At 38.5% G+C, this 16,219-nt stretch overlaps 1 protein-coding gene across 2 annotated transcripts in view; it reads left to right on the forward strand.

The window, feature by feature from the left end:
• The window catches only part of nlrc5 (NLR family, CARD domain containing 5), a 63,271-nt gene that overhangs the window by 21,403 nt on the left and 25,649 nt on the right, over positions 1–16,219 (forward strand). For both annotated transcript variants that reach the window (XM_060923818.1, XM_060923819.1), the window contains 13 exons: positions 73–117; positions 5,980–6,027; positions 7,534–7,617; positions 7,813–7,896; positions 8,549–8,638; positions 8,722–8,769; positions 8,870–8,926; positions 9,048–9,131; positions 9,223–9,306; positions 9,399–9,488; positions 11,281–11,340; positions 11,444–11,527; positions 11,637–11,720. In XM_060923818.1, the coding sequence (XP_060779801.1) occupies positions 73–117; positions 5,980–6,027; positions 7,534–7,617; positions 7,813–7,896; positions 8,549–8,638; positions 8,722–8,769; positions 8,870–8,926; positions 9,048–9,131; positions 9,223–9,306; positions 9,399–9,488; positions 11,281–11,340; positions 11,444–11,527; positions 11,637–11,720 (942 nt within the window). The remainder of the gene's footprint in view (positions 1–72; positions 118–5,979; positions 6,028–7,533; positions 7,618–7,812; positions 7,897–8,548; positions 8,639–8,721; positions 8,770–8,869; positions 8,927–9,047; positions 9,132–9,222; positions 9,307–9,398; positions 9,489–11,280; positions 11,341–11,443; positions 11,528–11,636; positions 11,721–16,219) is intronic.

Here is a 16,219-nt window from a genome sequence, read left to right on the forward strand (position 1 = left end):
ATGTTATTCCAGAGTTATTTTTTAATAACACATTGCTGTGTTTCTGATGGATGCTGCTCTCTTTGTTTGCAGTGCAAAAAAGGAAATTAATGTTCTGTTGTCTCCAAACACCCCAAAGTGAGTAGTAACTACGATTGGAGAACTATGTTTAGTAACTGTAGAAATTCATTAAAAGTGTAGAATAGGATGAAATATTAATTTGCTGTTAACATATCACATGCAGTTCAATGAGTAAAGGAAACTACTATGTATCTGAGTGCTATCAGTTCAATTTCATTGTCAAAAAAAACAATTGTATGTTTTAAAAAGTAATTTAATAGTAGCATTAAAGCTAGACGGCCTTTCGATTTCATAAAATTGGTGAAATTTAGTTCCCTCTGAAATTTGGTCATTGTGACGTATGTTTATTTCTGTAATATCTCAAAAAAACAAACAAAAAAACCCCCACAAAACAAAACCAGGCCATTCTGCTGCTGGGAAGCTTTTTAATTTGAGGGGATTCCATAGCAAATAATGTGCATGAAATCGCTTGCTTTGCACAGTCAAACAGATAGAGGAAGTCTGGTGTGTGCATGTTTGCCACCTTTTTCTTCTCCCTCTTTTTTTCTTCTTCTTTTCGGTTTTTACGGCAGTTGGCATCCAGTGTTGCATTACTTGCCATCTACAGGTTTTCCTTGACCATGCACTGACAGTTCCATCATTCTGTCGCTAAACGAACAGCTGATCACATCGAGGTGCTCGTTGACCACCAATATTTATTAGTTTGGTCCTGCGTTTTCTTTCCTTTGCAATATAACATCTTTTCTTCTCGCTTTCTGTTACTGTAGTCGGTCTTTCACATTTTATTCGCACACTCACGTCCTCCATTTTTCTCTTCTGTTTGAAATTTGTATCCCACAATGCCTTGCATGAACAGGAAAAGCCCACCATGTGATGCATGACGTAGTATCTTGAATTGGGTCATGGTGAAGCAGGAAAAAATAGCAAAGAATTTCGGGCCACATGGCCCTAAATTCATTAATTGTTCTATTAAAAAAAAAAAAAAACTAATAAAATTGGAAGTCTATGATTCGAATTCAGTAGCTTTCAGTCCACTAAACAAGACTAACTGGGTGTCAGGGAATATTCTTTTTATGACCTACACTTGAAAAATCTGAAAGGCAGTCTACCTTTAATAAATTATTTCATAACAAAAAGAAGCAGAAATAATAGGAAAAAGCACAACACCACATAAACACAACCACCATTTTCCATTTCCTTTATTATTAGCTGTATTTATAACAACAAATTTATTTCATAAATACATTATAATGTGCAACCTGTATGCATACTAATTTGGACATAAAGAAGAAGTGCATCTTCTCATATTACTAAGCATTATGAATTCTTCACGTTTAAAATAAAAAGCTGAATGTGCAGAGGTGGTGATTCACATCCTGTTATGAAGATATTTTAGTATTTCCTGTAATTTGAATGTAATATAATGAATGAGGGGCGGCACGGTGGCGTAGTGGTTAGCGCTGTCGCCTCACAGCAAGAAGGTCCTGGGTTTGAGCCCCGGGGCTGGCGAGGGCCTTTCTGTGCGGAGTTTGCATGTTCTCCCTGTGTCCGCGTGGGTTTCCTCCGGGTGCTCCGGTTTCCCCCACAGTCCAAAGACATGCAGGTTAGGTTAACTGGTGACTCTAAATTGACCGTAGGTGTGAATGTGAGTGTGAATGGTTGTCTGTGTCTATGTGTCAGCCCTGTGATGACCTGGCGACTTGTCCAGGGTGTACCCCGCCTTTCGCCCGTAGTCAGCTGGGATAGGCTCCAGCTTGCCTGCGACCCTGTAGAACAGGATAAAGCGGCTAGAGATAATGAGATGAGATGAGATAATGAATGAGCTGTGCATTTTAGTTACATGTAAACTAATTTGGCCTCCAATTACAATACCTACAGTTAGGTTTTATCAGGGTTGCCAAGGATCCTTAAAAGTCTTTGAAAAAGTCTTAAAATAGATTTTTTTTAAATGTAAGGTCTTAAAATATCTTAACTACCTTTTTAAAAATATTATGTTTGAAATTCGGAACTTATGATTTTATGTCTGATTTAGAAATTATTAGGGCTGTCAAACGATTAAATTTAATCGCGATTAATCTCAGAATTTCATATAGTTAATCGCGATTAATCGCATTTTTTTAAATCTATGTAAATGAATAAGGCTTTTAAAGTGAAATGTTACAATTAAAATGGTGAACACATTTTATGCTAAAAGTACTTGTTAAAAACTGCTGGGACAAGAGAAAATGGTAAGGGAGTTTATTCACTCACATACTAGGCAGTACTGAACATACAAAACACAAAATTGGATTTTGTGATGGATTAGGGAGCTGTAGTCTCAAATATAACTTGTAGTCACATACTACTGTGTCTCAGTTCAGACATGTGTGACAAAAGAAAATAAAAATGAAATAAAACTTCAATTGTGCTGGAGTTGTATTCAGTCACAGCCTATAGGACTTCACAGTGCTGTGCAAACAAAAATAAATTGTAGTTGGACTTCAATAAAGACATTTAGTGTCATATCACAGTGCTACAGCATACTGAAATCTCACTTTACAAACGTATTTTAGAACTGCAAAGTGCATACCAAAACCAACTCAATCACATTCTTCTTTTGAAATGAAACTTCCCGTTTAACAGACCTTTCTCCATCACTTACTCTTATTGCAGCAGCGCGCGACAAGCCTCAACATGAACTACGGGTGACTCGCAGGGCCAAATTAGAATTTGCGTTAACGGCACCATTTTTTTAAATCGTGATAAATTGAGATCGCGGTAATGCGTTATTATCGCGTTAACTTCGACAGCCCTAGAAATTATACATGAGGTAATGCCTGATTATTTAACCTAATTGTGTTTTCACATTTTACATTTTGTCTGTTCCTGTTTCATATCAGGTTCTGGTACATTTCTATTTATTTACACATCTATTGCGCTAACCTTTGGGTGGCATGGTGGTGTGGTGGTTAGCACGGTCGCCTCACAGCAAGAAGGTTCTGGGTTCGAACCCAGCGGCTGGCGAGGGCCTTTCTGTGTGGAGTTTGCATGTTCTCCCTGTGTCTGCGTAGGTTTCCTCCAGGTGCTCCGGTTTCCCCCACAGTCCAAAGACATGCAGTTAGGTTAACGTGGGGCGACCGTGGGCTGAAATGCCCTTGAGCAAGATGCTGCTCCCTGGGCGCTCTGGTGTGGCTGCCCACTGCTCTGGGTGTGTGTGTGTGTGTGTGTTCACTGCTTCAGATAGGTTAAATGCAGAGGATGAATTTCACTGTGCTTGAAGTGTGCATGTGACAAAGGTTTATCTTATGTAAATTAAAAATAAAAATTTTGTTGTCCGGTGGTCAAGTGTTTGAGATACTTTGCCTTGCATTTACGATCAGGTTCCCTGTGGTAGTACACGTACTGTATGTACAGACGTTGTACGGTCGCAAAAGCCATCAAAAATCAGGTCAATGCATTACCATATTCTCTTAAGTATGGGGCTCTGCTATAATGTACAGTGGTGCTTGAAAGTTTGTGAACCCTTTAGAATTTCCTATATTTCTGCATAAATATGACCCAAAACATCATCAGATTTTCACACAAGTCCTAAAAGTAGATAAAGAGAACCCAGTTAAACAAATGAGACAAAAATATTATACTTGGTCACTTATTTATTGAGGAAAATGATCCAATATTACATATCCGTGAGTGGCAAAAGTATGTGAACCTCTAGGATTAGCAGTTAATTTGAAGGTGAAATTAAAGTCAGGTGTTTTCATTCAGTGGGATGACAATCAGGTGTGAGTGGGCACCCTGTTTTATTTAAAGAACAGGGATCTATCAAAGTCTGATCTTCACAACATGTTTGTGGAAGTGTATCATGACACGAACAAAGGAGATTTCTGAGGACCTCAGAAAAAGCGTTGTTGATGCTCATCAAGCTGGAAAAGGTTACAAAACCATCTCTAAAGAGTTTGGACTCCACCAATCCACAGTCAGACAGATTGTGTACAAATGGAGGAAATTCTAGACCATTGTTACCCTCCCCAGGAGTGGTTGACCAACAAAGATCACTCCATGAGCAAGGTGTGTAATAGTCGGCGAGGTCACAAAGGACCCCAAGGTAACTTCTAAGCAACTGAAGACCTCTCTCACATTAACATTAGCCAATGTTCATGAGTCCACCATCAGGAGAACACTGAACAACAATGGTGTGCATGGCAGGGTTGCAAGGAGAAAGCCACTGCTCTCCAAAAAGAACATTGCTGCTCATCTGCAGTTTGCTAAAGATCATGTGGACAAGCCAGAAGGCTATTGGAAAATGTTTTGTGGACAAATGAGATCAAAATAGAACTTTTTGGTTTCAATGAGAAGCGTTATATTTGGAGAAAGGAAAGCACTGCATTCCAATATAAGAACCTTATCCCTTCTGTGAAACATGGTGGTGGTAGTATCACAGTTTGGGCCTGTTTTGCTGCGTCTGGGCCAGGATGGTTTGCCATCATTGTTGGAACAAGGAATTCTGAATTATACCAGCAAATTCTAAAGGAAAATATCAGGACATCTGTCCATGAACTGAATCTCAAGAGAAGGTGAGTCATGCAGCAAGACAGCAACCCTAAGCGCACAAGTCATTCTACCAAAGAATGGTTAAAGGAGAATAAAGTTAATGTTTTGGAATGGCCAAGTCAAAGTCCTGACCTTAATCCAATCGAAATGTTGTGGAAGGACCTGAAGTGAGCAGTTCATGTGAGGAAACCCACCAACATCCCAGAGTTGAAGCTGTTCTGTATGGAGGAATGGGCTAAAATTCCTCCAAGCCGGTGTGCAGGACTGATCAACAGTTACCACAAATGTTTAGTTGCAGTTATTGCTGCACAAGGGGGTCACACCAGATACTGAACACAAAGGTTCACATACTTTTGCCACTCACAGATATGTAATATTGGATCATTTTCCTCAATAAATAAATTACCAAGTATAATATTTTTGTCTCATTTGTTTAACTGGGTTCTCTTTATCTACTTTTAGGACTTGTGTGAAAATCCGATGATGTTTCAGGTCATATTTATGCAGAAATATAGAAAATTCTAAAGGGTTCACAAACTTTCAAGCACCACTGTATGTATAAAGGCACTTAATTCTCAGTTCCAATACATCAGGCAAAAGCAGTGTAGAAAAACAGGCAATGGTCAAGCGAGGCCCAGACAATATAACCAAGGCAGAGACAAAGGGCAAAATCCAAAAATACAAGTGAGAGTCAAAACTAGAAAAGCAATACGATATGCAAAGGCTTGGTAACGTCAGATACAGGGTACTAGGTGTATACTTCGTGAAGTCTGTGTCTCCTGAGAGTCCTTATAAGTGCGAGCTGTGACTGTGGTCTGATCCGGAACAGGTGCATGGCAATTAGTCCTAATTAGCTTGAGCTCAGTGCTGCATGCAAGTTGCAGTCCGAGGCGCATGCTGTGTGCTCCGAGTGCCAATGTGCGCAGACATGACAGTTAGCATGGACAGAAATCAGGTTTTGACACAGAGGCGGACGTGGATGATGCTGATAATAATCATTTCCTATTGTAAACTTATGATTCTTTAAAATTTGGCAGTAATGATGTTTTTATATTAGTCGATTATGTTATAAATGTACAGGCCGTCTTTTTTTAGTGGAACTGGAACGAAATCTTTAAATGTGATTTTCTCTTTTTTCACTTTTGGGGAGCTTAAAAATTCTAGGACAATTTTAGAGCTCTATAAAGTGGAACATGTCAAAATTTGACCACATGAAGGGTGTTTGCAGGTCAGCACACATACCTGAATTTATTTGGGTTTGTTCTGTTGCTGACATGGCATTCATTTTCATTTGGCCAGCTCTTAACAAGGTATTAAAAACACTGAATTTGATTTTTAAAACTCTACAGCAACCCTATTTATATCCTCCTTCTTTCTTCTCATTCACAGTGCGAGCACAGATGAGATAAACAACACTGAAGATTCAAAGGAACTAATGTATGTGAAATAGTTGTATACATTTTAATATATCTATATCAATATCCTGGCAAATTATGCTGTTAGGGTTGAGTAGTGTATCATATCACATGGTCACTGATGGCATAATAAATGAGGTGGGGCAAACCACACAGTGACATAGGAAGAAGAATCTCAGCCCAAATGCACACTAAATCCACGGGGTAATCAATTGACATAACATGACAGGCTGCATGAATCTACAGTCTGGGCTAGAGTGAAATCAGCCCCAGCCTCACATCTTTATACCATTGTGTATTTTTAAATGACCATTCGTGGTACTATAGTGTTTGCTTCCACAGCCATCTGAAATAATTCTTAAGACATTTCTTCATAGCGTATAATCTGATGTGGATCCCAAAATTAAAACTGTATATTTTTACATCTTTGAAATACGGAAGCTGAGAGAGGCCCTTCATATAATCCTTTTTTTTATTCACCTTGTTATCCCGAGATAACGACATAATTAATTCAGGATCTCGAGAAAACAACACAACTAATTCGAGATCTCGAGAAAACAAAACAATTATTCCGTGTTCTCGAGAAAACAAGACAATTATTCCGTGATCTCGAAAAAACTAAACAATCATTTCATGATCTCGAGAAAACAGCTGAGATTTCTAGCAGAGCTGCGCCCCCCTGTGGGTCAGAGTTCTGTGGAGGTGCCGCGGACTAATTTTGAAATGATCCCTTATTAAAAGACTTAATGCAATCTCTCCCTGTGTCAACCCCTGATCAAAATATTGCCTTATTAGGTGATCGATTATTCCAGACATTCTAATGACCAAAGTTGCGTCTATACAGAATGAGAAATAGCCCCAAAGTCAGCATATCACAAGTCTCTTGGCGCACCTGAATGAACCATTTCTCAGCTGTTTACTCGAGATCATGAAATAATTATTTTGTTTTCTCGAGATCACGGAATAATTGTTTTGTTTTCTCGAGATCTCGAAATAACGGTTTTGTTTTCTCGAGATCTCGAATTAGTTGTGTTGTTTTCTCAAGATCCTGAATTAATTATGTCATTATCTCGGGATAACAAGATGAATTAAAAAAAAGGATTATATGAAGGGCCTCTCTCGGCTTCCGTATTGAAAAACTTGGTCCTGCTACAATCCGTAAAAATGACTTGAATAAAAACGACTCCCTAACTTCACAAGCATTAAATAAATGATCATTAAAGCTATATAAATACATCATTAAGACTTTTGGAATAAAGATGGCTTTAACTTGAGTTTGGATTGCTACACCCTGAAAAGATTTACAGTAGCTCTTGGTTTGCATCAAACTTGCTTATAATTATACATGCAAACATGAAAATAGCCCAAAATTTGTTAACAGTTGAAACTAATTGTAATATTATGTGCAGGTTGTTGTTTGAATTGAGGTGCAGGTTGTTGTCTTTTAATTGATACAGTAAATTTTTAGTGATGGAAGCAAAAACGTGTTTGTTTGTACTCGCTAACGTGACATTTCCCCCATGTTTAGCGTGAACGACTGGAATCTCAAATGGCCAATTGTATCCAATCTGTGCCGTATGCTCAGTGGCTGCTCCTCTCTCACTGTCCTAAAGTAAGCATTATTATACACCACACAGTAGTGCTTTGAATTGAGTTTCACAGTCTAGTTTACTCTCTATTACATCTAAATCTTCACTCAGTTAATCTTAAAACTTTCTATTTAGTAAAAGTATACTATCTGAGTCATTTTAGCTCATGTATTTCCTGGTGTATTTTTTTTTTTTATTTGATTTTTTTTCCCTTTTAGTTTGTCCCACAACTTGCTGGGTAACAAAGGTCTGAAGAAGCTACTCGAACATCTGCCTACTCTTCACACCATTCAAGAAATCAAGTGTGTTATAAATGATTATAGATTTCATTTGTTCATACACTACCGTTCAAAAGTTTGGGGTCACTTTGAAATGTCCTTATTTTTGAAAGAAAAGCACTGTTCTTTTCAATGAAGATCACTTTAAACTAATCAGAAATCCACTCTATACATTGCTAATGTGGTAAATGACTATTCTAGCTGCAAATGTCTGGTTTTTGGTGCAATATCTCCATAGGTGTATAGAGGCCCATTTCCAGCAACTCTCACTCCAGTGTTCTAATGGTACAATGTGTTTGCTCATTGCCTCAGAAGGCTAATGGATGATTAGAAAACCCTTGTACAATCATGTTAGCACAGCTGAAAACAGTTGAGCTCTTTAGAGAAGCTATAAAACTGACCTTCCTTTGAGCAGATTGAGTTTCTGGAGCATCACATTTGTGGGGTCGATTAAATGCTCAAAATGGCCAGAAAAATGGCTTGACTATATTTTCTATTCATTTTACAACTTATGGTGGTAAATAAAAGTGTGACTTTTCATGGAAAACACAAAATTGTCTGGGTGACCCCAAACTTTTGAACGGTAGTGTATGAGCTTCATCCATTTGAGTCCCATTTGTGATGCTGTAGTTTTATTTATATGAATGTGATGGTGAATTGTTGCAATTAAATGCAGTGTCAGTGACAATGGAGTGGATATGGACGGGGTGGTGCTTCTCTCAACTTCTCTCTGTACTCTCAAAGACCTGACTGAAGTAGAAGCTAGGTAACCATGATTACAATACCGCAAATTATACCACACTGATTGTTTTGGTTTAAAATTAATAACGACATCCTGTTTGTTACCAGTCATAACGGAAAGAAGAAACTGGTCTTGAAATTTAGCTGCAGCAGAAGGTACTGCAAAAGCTGTTTTGCTTTGTAATTGTTTGCTTTGGTGTCGTGCATCGCGAATCACATGAGTCATAACAGTACATTGACTCCATTGTTTTTGCAGTGATGCAATCAAGCAGTTAACTTCAGATGAAAGTGCTATTTTGCACAAGAAACTCAGGTAGAACATTCATGCGATTCTCTGGATTAATACATATTATTATTATTATTATTATTACTGATTTGCACAACAAATGGTCATTTGGAAAAGCTTGATGCGTTTATCTTCTATGTCATTTCAGCTTACTTCAATGTGATATACACCCTACTGACATAAACAAGCTGTGTAAGAATCTGATCAGGTGTCCAAATCGGATAGACCTGGAGTGAGTTCACTGTCAGCTCCCCCGATCTCTAAATATGATACAGTTGCATTTCACTTTTTATAATTTTTTTCCTTATTGTTTTCTGTTGCAGTTTCTCTCATAGCAAATTAATGCATGAGTCGATTGAGAAGCTGCTAGGATTCCTTCCAAACATGTCGTCACTCAGTCTACTAAAGTAAGGATTCATATTTAGTTTGATTAAAAAAAAAAAAAAACTACACAATATTCGGTATTGTCATTTTAAAATTGCTTCATTATCTCTTCCAGTTTAAGCCACATCCAGATGTCAACAGATAGTGCTTTGTTATTGGTTCAATTGCTTTCTGATTGCCAGCGTACTACAACTGTGGAACTCAGGTAACTTATATAAGAATAAACTATATCTACATCAACATTAGGGTGACCATACGTCCTCTTTGTACCAGACATCTCCTCTTTTTGGAATCTAAAAAAAATACATCTGGCTGGGATTTCTAAATTGCACAAAATTTCACTTTGCTTTCATGTTGATATTTACCTCTGCTTTCACTACGCATTCTGTGTGAGTACTTTCATCACTTTAACCCATTTCTTTACGTTCTGCTTTCTCACCTGTCACAATTGGTTTATATCCATGCCTCAATGTAACTGTTAATGAAACCGTTCTCAATCATTACCCTCAGTGTGTACCACTACAGTAACCAGAGACAGAGCAGATGCTTGCTTCAAAAGACTAGCACATTGCACCTAACCACTAACCCTGACCTAAATTAGAAAGAAACTCGGTAGAGTGCATACACCCACCAAGAATATTGGAATATCCAGATGTTTAGCTCATCTGACCATAAGGCCGATGAGCTATTGCCATGGCATGGTGTCTGTCATCCATCCATCCGTCGTCTGTCTGTCATCCATCTGGCGTCCGCCGTCTACAATTCAGTAAAATCGTATCTCCTCCATTAGTTCTCCATGGATTTCTGTTCCGAATGTTTTGTTTGAAAGAACTCATTACTCGCACAAAACTTGGTCATTGTTTTGTCAAATTTTTTGCTAACGAGTTAGTAATTAGGCCAAATTAACGAATTTTCTATGCCTCTCACTAGAATTTTTTTTCTCTTCTCTCATTTCTCATCCGATTTTAGTTCTGATCGATGTTTTGGGTAGGTCTCCCCTTGAGGAACAAAACTTGGTCATTTGCTTGTTGATTTTCCTGTTGTAAACAATTTGTTTACAACTTTGTTTACTTTCAGTTAAATCATATCTCCTCCCTCAGTTCTCAGTGAATTTCATTTCTGATTGTTTCATTTGATAGAACTAGTCCTTCTGTACAAAACTTAGTCATTGTATTGTCAATTTTTTGCTAACAAATTAGTAATTAGGCCAACTTAACAATTTTTTTTCTGACTAGAATTGTAACTCCTCTCTCGTTTATTATGCAAATTCAGTTCTGATCGATGTTTTGGGTAGATCTACAGTACCTTTGGGGCACAAAATTTAGTCCTTTGTTGATTTTCCTGTTGCAAACAATTTGTCGTGGAGGTTGGTCCTCTCTCACATTGTCACATTTCAGTTCTGTTTGATATTTTGGTGGTCATGATTGTTTTAATGGCAGACCAGATAAGATACTATCTATATATAAGATAAGATACTATATCCTTGATGTTCTGGTTATTACTATGTTTACACACATACCCAGATTTGCATCAAAATCTAATCAATTGCTCCTTGGCCCATGGCCCAGCTTTTCTCAAAATTTCATTAAAATATGTTCACTACTTTTTGAGTTACATTGGGAACGGACAAACAAATGGAGGCGAAAACATAACCTCTTCCAATAAAGTTAGCAGAATTAAAAATGTCCAAACTCGAATCTAAATACACAGATGAATTGCAGAAAAAATAAGTCCTATGCTTTTGTCTCAGTCAGGAAGTGGACAAAATAATCTGAAAGGTCCAAAAGCATTGAGTTTCATTCAGAACTGCTGAAAATTGCACACATTTTCTTTGTTATTCTCTCACACAGTATAAATGTAGAGGGGTTTCTTTATCACTGAAGCAAAATCAGTGGAAAACCAGATTATTTTTGGAAAACCAGATCATGATCATCCTATCTATATACACTGCCCTGTAAGTTGAGGTTGATTGTACTGTCATGTTGCATTTTTTTCAGACCACTGGGAGAAGCATTTGTTAAGTTTCTCCAAGCCAACTCAGAAGCTGCAACATGCAAGTGAGTCATTTGAAAAGAAGAAAAAAAAAGAAACAGAAACGTTCAACATGCTATGGTATCATAATAGCTGATAGCTTGGTTTTGTTTCTCTTTTCATCAACAGGATTACGCAATATGGGCTGAGCAGTGCCAATCTGAAGAAACTCTGTGGTATCCTGGAACACTGTCATCACCTGACTGATCTGGAGTAGGTATTTTCCAGTTCAGAATCTGTCAGCTATCAATAATTGATTCCTGTTAAACCTTTCTTTCTGGATAAAAACATAACAGTGGTTTATATTTCTTTACTGATATAGTCTGTCCAGTAACTTTCTTAAAGATGAAGATGTGAAGACATTTGTTCAATTACTTCCCAAACTTCAGATCTCCAGCTCAGTGAGGTAAAGGCAATGTCTATCTCACAGTTTGACTGTATTTTAACTGAAGATTGAAGTATTGACATGCTTTTGAAGTTTTGGCATATGTGTTTGAGAAATACAGAGACATACAGTGGTGCTTGAAAGTTTGTGAACCCTTTAGAATTTTCTATATTTCTGCATAAATATGACTTAAAACATCATCAGATTTTCACACAAGTCCTAAAAGTAGGTAAAAAGAACCCAGTTAAACAAACAAGACAAAAAATATTATACTTGGTCATTTATTTAATGAAGAAAACAATCCAATATTACATATCTGTGAGTGGCAAAAGTATGTGAACCTTTGCATTCAGTATCTGGTGTGACCCCCTTGTGCAGCAATAACTGCAACTAAATGTTTCCGGTAACTGTTGATCAATCCTGCACACCGGCTTGGAGGAATTTTAGCCCATTCCTCCATACAGAACAGCTTCAACTCTGGGATGTTGGTGGGTTTCCTCACATGAACTGCTCGCTTCAGGTCCTTCCACAACATTTCGATTGGATTAAGGTCAGGACTTTGACTTGGCCATTCCAAAACATTAACTTTATTCTCCTTTAACCATTCTTTGGTAGAATGACTTGTGTGCTTAGGGTCGTTGTCTTGCTGCATGACGCACCTTCTCTTGAGATTCAGTTCATGGACAGATGTCCTGACATTTTCCTTTAGAATTCACTGGTATAAATCAGAATTCATTGTTCCATCAATGAAGGCAAGCCGTCCTGGCCCAGATGCAGCAAAACAGGCCCAAACCATGATACTATCACCACCATGTTTCACAAATGGGATAAGGTTCTTATGCTGGAATGCAGTGCTTTCCTTTCTCCAAACATAACGCTTCTCATTTAAACCAAAAAGTTCTATTTTGGTCTCATCCGTCCACAAAACATTTTTCCAATAGCCTTCTGGCTTGTCCACGTAATCTTTAGCAAACTGCAGATGAGCAGCAATGTTCTTTTTGGAGAGCAGTGGCTTTCTCCTTGCAACCCTGCCATGCACACCATTGCTGTTCAGTGTTCTGCTGATGGTGGACTCATGAACATTAACATTAGCCAATGTGAGAGAGGCCTTCAGTTGCTTAGAAGTTACCCTGGGGTCCTTTGTGACCTCGCCGACTGTTATACGCTTTGTTCTTGGAGTGATCTTTGTTGGTTGACCACTCCTGGGGAGGGTAACAATGGTCTTGAATTTCCTCCATTTGTACACAATCTGTCTGACTGTGGATTGGTGGAGTCCAAACTCTTTAGAGATGGTGTTGTAACCTTTTCCAGCTTGATGAGCATCAACAACGCTTTTTCTGAGGCCCTCAGAAATCTCCTTTGTTCATTCCATGATACGTTTCCACAAACATGTGTTGTGAAGATCAGACTTTGATAGATCCCTGTTCTTTAAATAAAACAGGGTGCCCACTCACACCTGATTGTCATCCCATTGATTGAAAACACCTGACTCTAATTTCACCTTCAAATTAACTGCTAATCCTAGAGGTTCACATACTTTTGCCACTCACAGATCTGTAATATTGGATGATTTTCCTCAATAAATAAATGACCAAGTATAATATTTATGTCTCATTTGTTTAACTGGATTCTCTTTATCTACTTTTAAGACTTGTGTGAAAATCTGACAGTGCTTTAGGTCATATTTATGCAGAAATATAGAGAATTCTAAAGGGTTCACAAACTTTCAAGCACCACTGTAAGTTTTTCTTTATTAAGTGCGCCACTGACAATACCTTCAAACTTTTTTGGTTATGAAGCAGCATTTTATAATTGCATTTATATATGCTCTCGTATCTTTCCTTATCAATGAATTTCTAGCTGAAAGAACTCTCTAGGTATTGTGGTACTTAGTGTGGTAGTGTACACTGGTTGTAGACCAGGGGTCACCAAACTTTTTGCTCTGGGGGCCACACTGTCGTTCCTGACTGTGATGGGGGGCCGGGGTCGGGTCAGCTATATAACATAGAATTGTATGACCCAGACAAATATGACCACCAGCAGGCCTCATTGTGTAGTAGAGATTACTAGCCTGGCACAGCCATCCCCACTACTATATCCACACTACTAGATCAACACTTAATTCCTGGCACATATTTGTTTATCTTTACTAGTGGTTTGCAAAAGTAGTAATTGAGATCTTCACACTTTGTTTTAATTTGAAATACCACAGATATGCCATTTATTTATTTTCTAATAAAAATAACATCAAAGCTGTCAAGGTAAGAAACATCTGCCTAGTTGAGGTGATTGACACTGGCAAAGGTGAGTGGAAAATTATAAATTGTAGGTAGGCCTTTTGATATTATTAATAATAATTGTGTGCAGCACTTAATAAAGGTCAAATAAATAGGCCTATAAAATAAATACATTAAAAAAACAGTGAAATTATAATATGAGCAGTAGATCAATAGATCACAGCAGTTGTGCTGTGTCCTGCACGTCATTGCTCTCATCCATGGCCAAAGCAAAAAACTCTAATTCTGACGCTTTCTCATTCAGCTGGTCATATATGTTGTCCCCCAAATCTTCGGTTCGCCTGGTCATAGTAGGTGCGGAGAGACTCACCGCGTTGAGCGCATCCTACTTGTCGGGACACACCTCCTCGGCCACAGCAAGCATGCATACTTTAACAAAGTCCCCATCAGTAAACGGCTTTCCATGGGTAGCTAGTAGGTGAGCTACCTTATAGCTAGCTCGGACAGCAGACTGGTTGATCTGGGTTTGGCGAAGGAATACATTCTGTTGTGCAGCCAGTCCGCATTTCATCCTCCGAATCCTGTCTTCTCTTGTTTTCCCTTGCAAACTAGCATACTCTTTGTGGCGGGTTTCGTAGTGACGACGCAGATTATATTCTTTGAAAACCGACACACTTTCTTTACATACAAGACAAACTGCACGGTCCTTACACTGAACGAAAAAATAATCGGTGGTCCACTGTTGTTTAAAAACTCTGCACTCTCTGTCAGCTTTTCGCTTACCGCTAGCCATTTTACTGTCCTGAACACTGACAGTTCTCTGCGCATGCGCTGCCTGTCACTGCTTGATTGCGAGCATATGATGAAAATTTGGAAAATATGAATAGTTCATTTTATAACTAAATATCAATTTTAATTGATAAAATCAACAAAATACAAGATGCAGACATGTTATTATTTGTCAAAAAGCAATTTAAAAAAAAAATAGGCCATGACCACTTTTGGGGATTGCCTCATAGGGCTGGTTCAAGTGGTGGGGGGCAGAGGGGCTGGGGGGCTGGTCAAAGGGGGGTGGCGGGCCGTAGTCGGCCCGCGGGCCGTAGTTTGGTGACCCCTGTTGTAGACTGATGGTAATAATATAGTGTAATAGAATAGAATAGAATGCCTTTATTGTCACTATACACATGTACAATGAGATCAAAGCATCTCCAATAACAGTGCAAACAGTGTGTAGAGAGAGAGAGAGGAAGGGGGGGAAAAAGAAAAAAAAGGGGGGGTAAGGTGCACAGTCTGAGGTGTATGTGTTGTGTTGCATATTATGGAGTGAGGTATTGCACATATAAAGTATTGCACAGAGACAGTCACGTAAATTATTGCACGAGAGAGTCACATAAGATAAAATATTACACATTATGAAGTACTGCAAGGTAAGGTAAGGTGCACAGACTTGAGGTGTAAGGTGCACAGTCCTGAGGTGTATGTGCTGTGTGTAAGGTGCACAGTCCTGAGGTGTATGTGCTGTGTGTAAGGTGCACAGTCCTGAGGTGTATGTGCTGTGTGTAAGGTGCACAATCCTGAGGTGTGTGTGCTGTGTGTAAGGTGCACAATCTTGAGGTGTGTGTGCTGTGTGTAAGGTGCACAGTCCTGAGGTGAATGTGTTGCATTTCACATTATGGAGTGAGGTATTGCACATTATAAAAGTATTGCATCGAGAGAGTCACCTTATAAAGTACTGCACATTATAAATTAGTAAATAGTAAAATAGTAAAGCAAATAGACTATAAAGTCAGAGCATATCCGAGTTCAGGGCGGTTATGGTTTTTGGAAAGAAGCTGTTTTTTAATCGATTTGTCTTTGTCCTGATGCACCTGTAGCGCCTCTTATAGAGGGAATATAATTTGTCCACTGTGAATTATGCTACAATACGCTACAAGAAAACACTACAAAATGGCTGCACCACAAATAGTGAACTATATGGTGAATAGGAACAGAATCCAGACACAGCACTAGTTTTGGGTTTGGTTTGTGAGCAAGCCCTGTAAGATTGTTCAATTGACAAGCTCTATTAGAGGCCCACGGAGGCCCGTACCTCATTACCACTAACAGCTTTCATAGCAGTATGATGCTATAAAGATGACACAGTGCCTTTACACCAGTTCCACTGAGATATATGCATCCAAAAGACTGTGCAAAACATGAAACGTTGCCGGGCATCCAATCTATTAAGCATCCATTATATAAAAATTGTCAGTATTAATTTAGACCAAAATCAGATTAGTAGTT

Source organism: Neoarius graeffei, chromosome 6 (assembly GCF_027579695.1).
Source record: "Neoarius graeffei isolate fNeoGra1 chromosome 6, fNeoGra1.pri, whole genome shotgun sequence".
Classification (NCBI taxonomy): domain Eukaryota; kingdom Metazoa; phylum Chordata; class Actinopteri; order Siluriformes; family Ariidae; genus Neoarius; species Neoarius graeffei.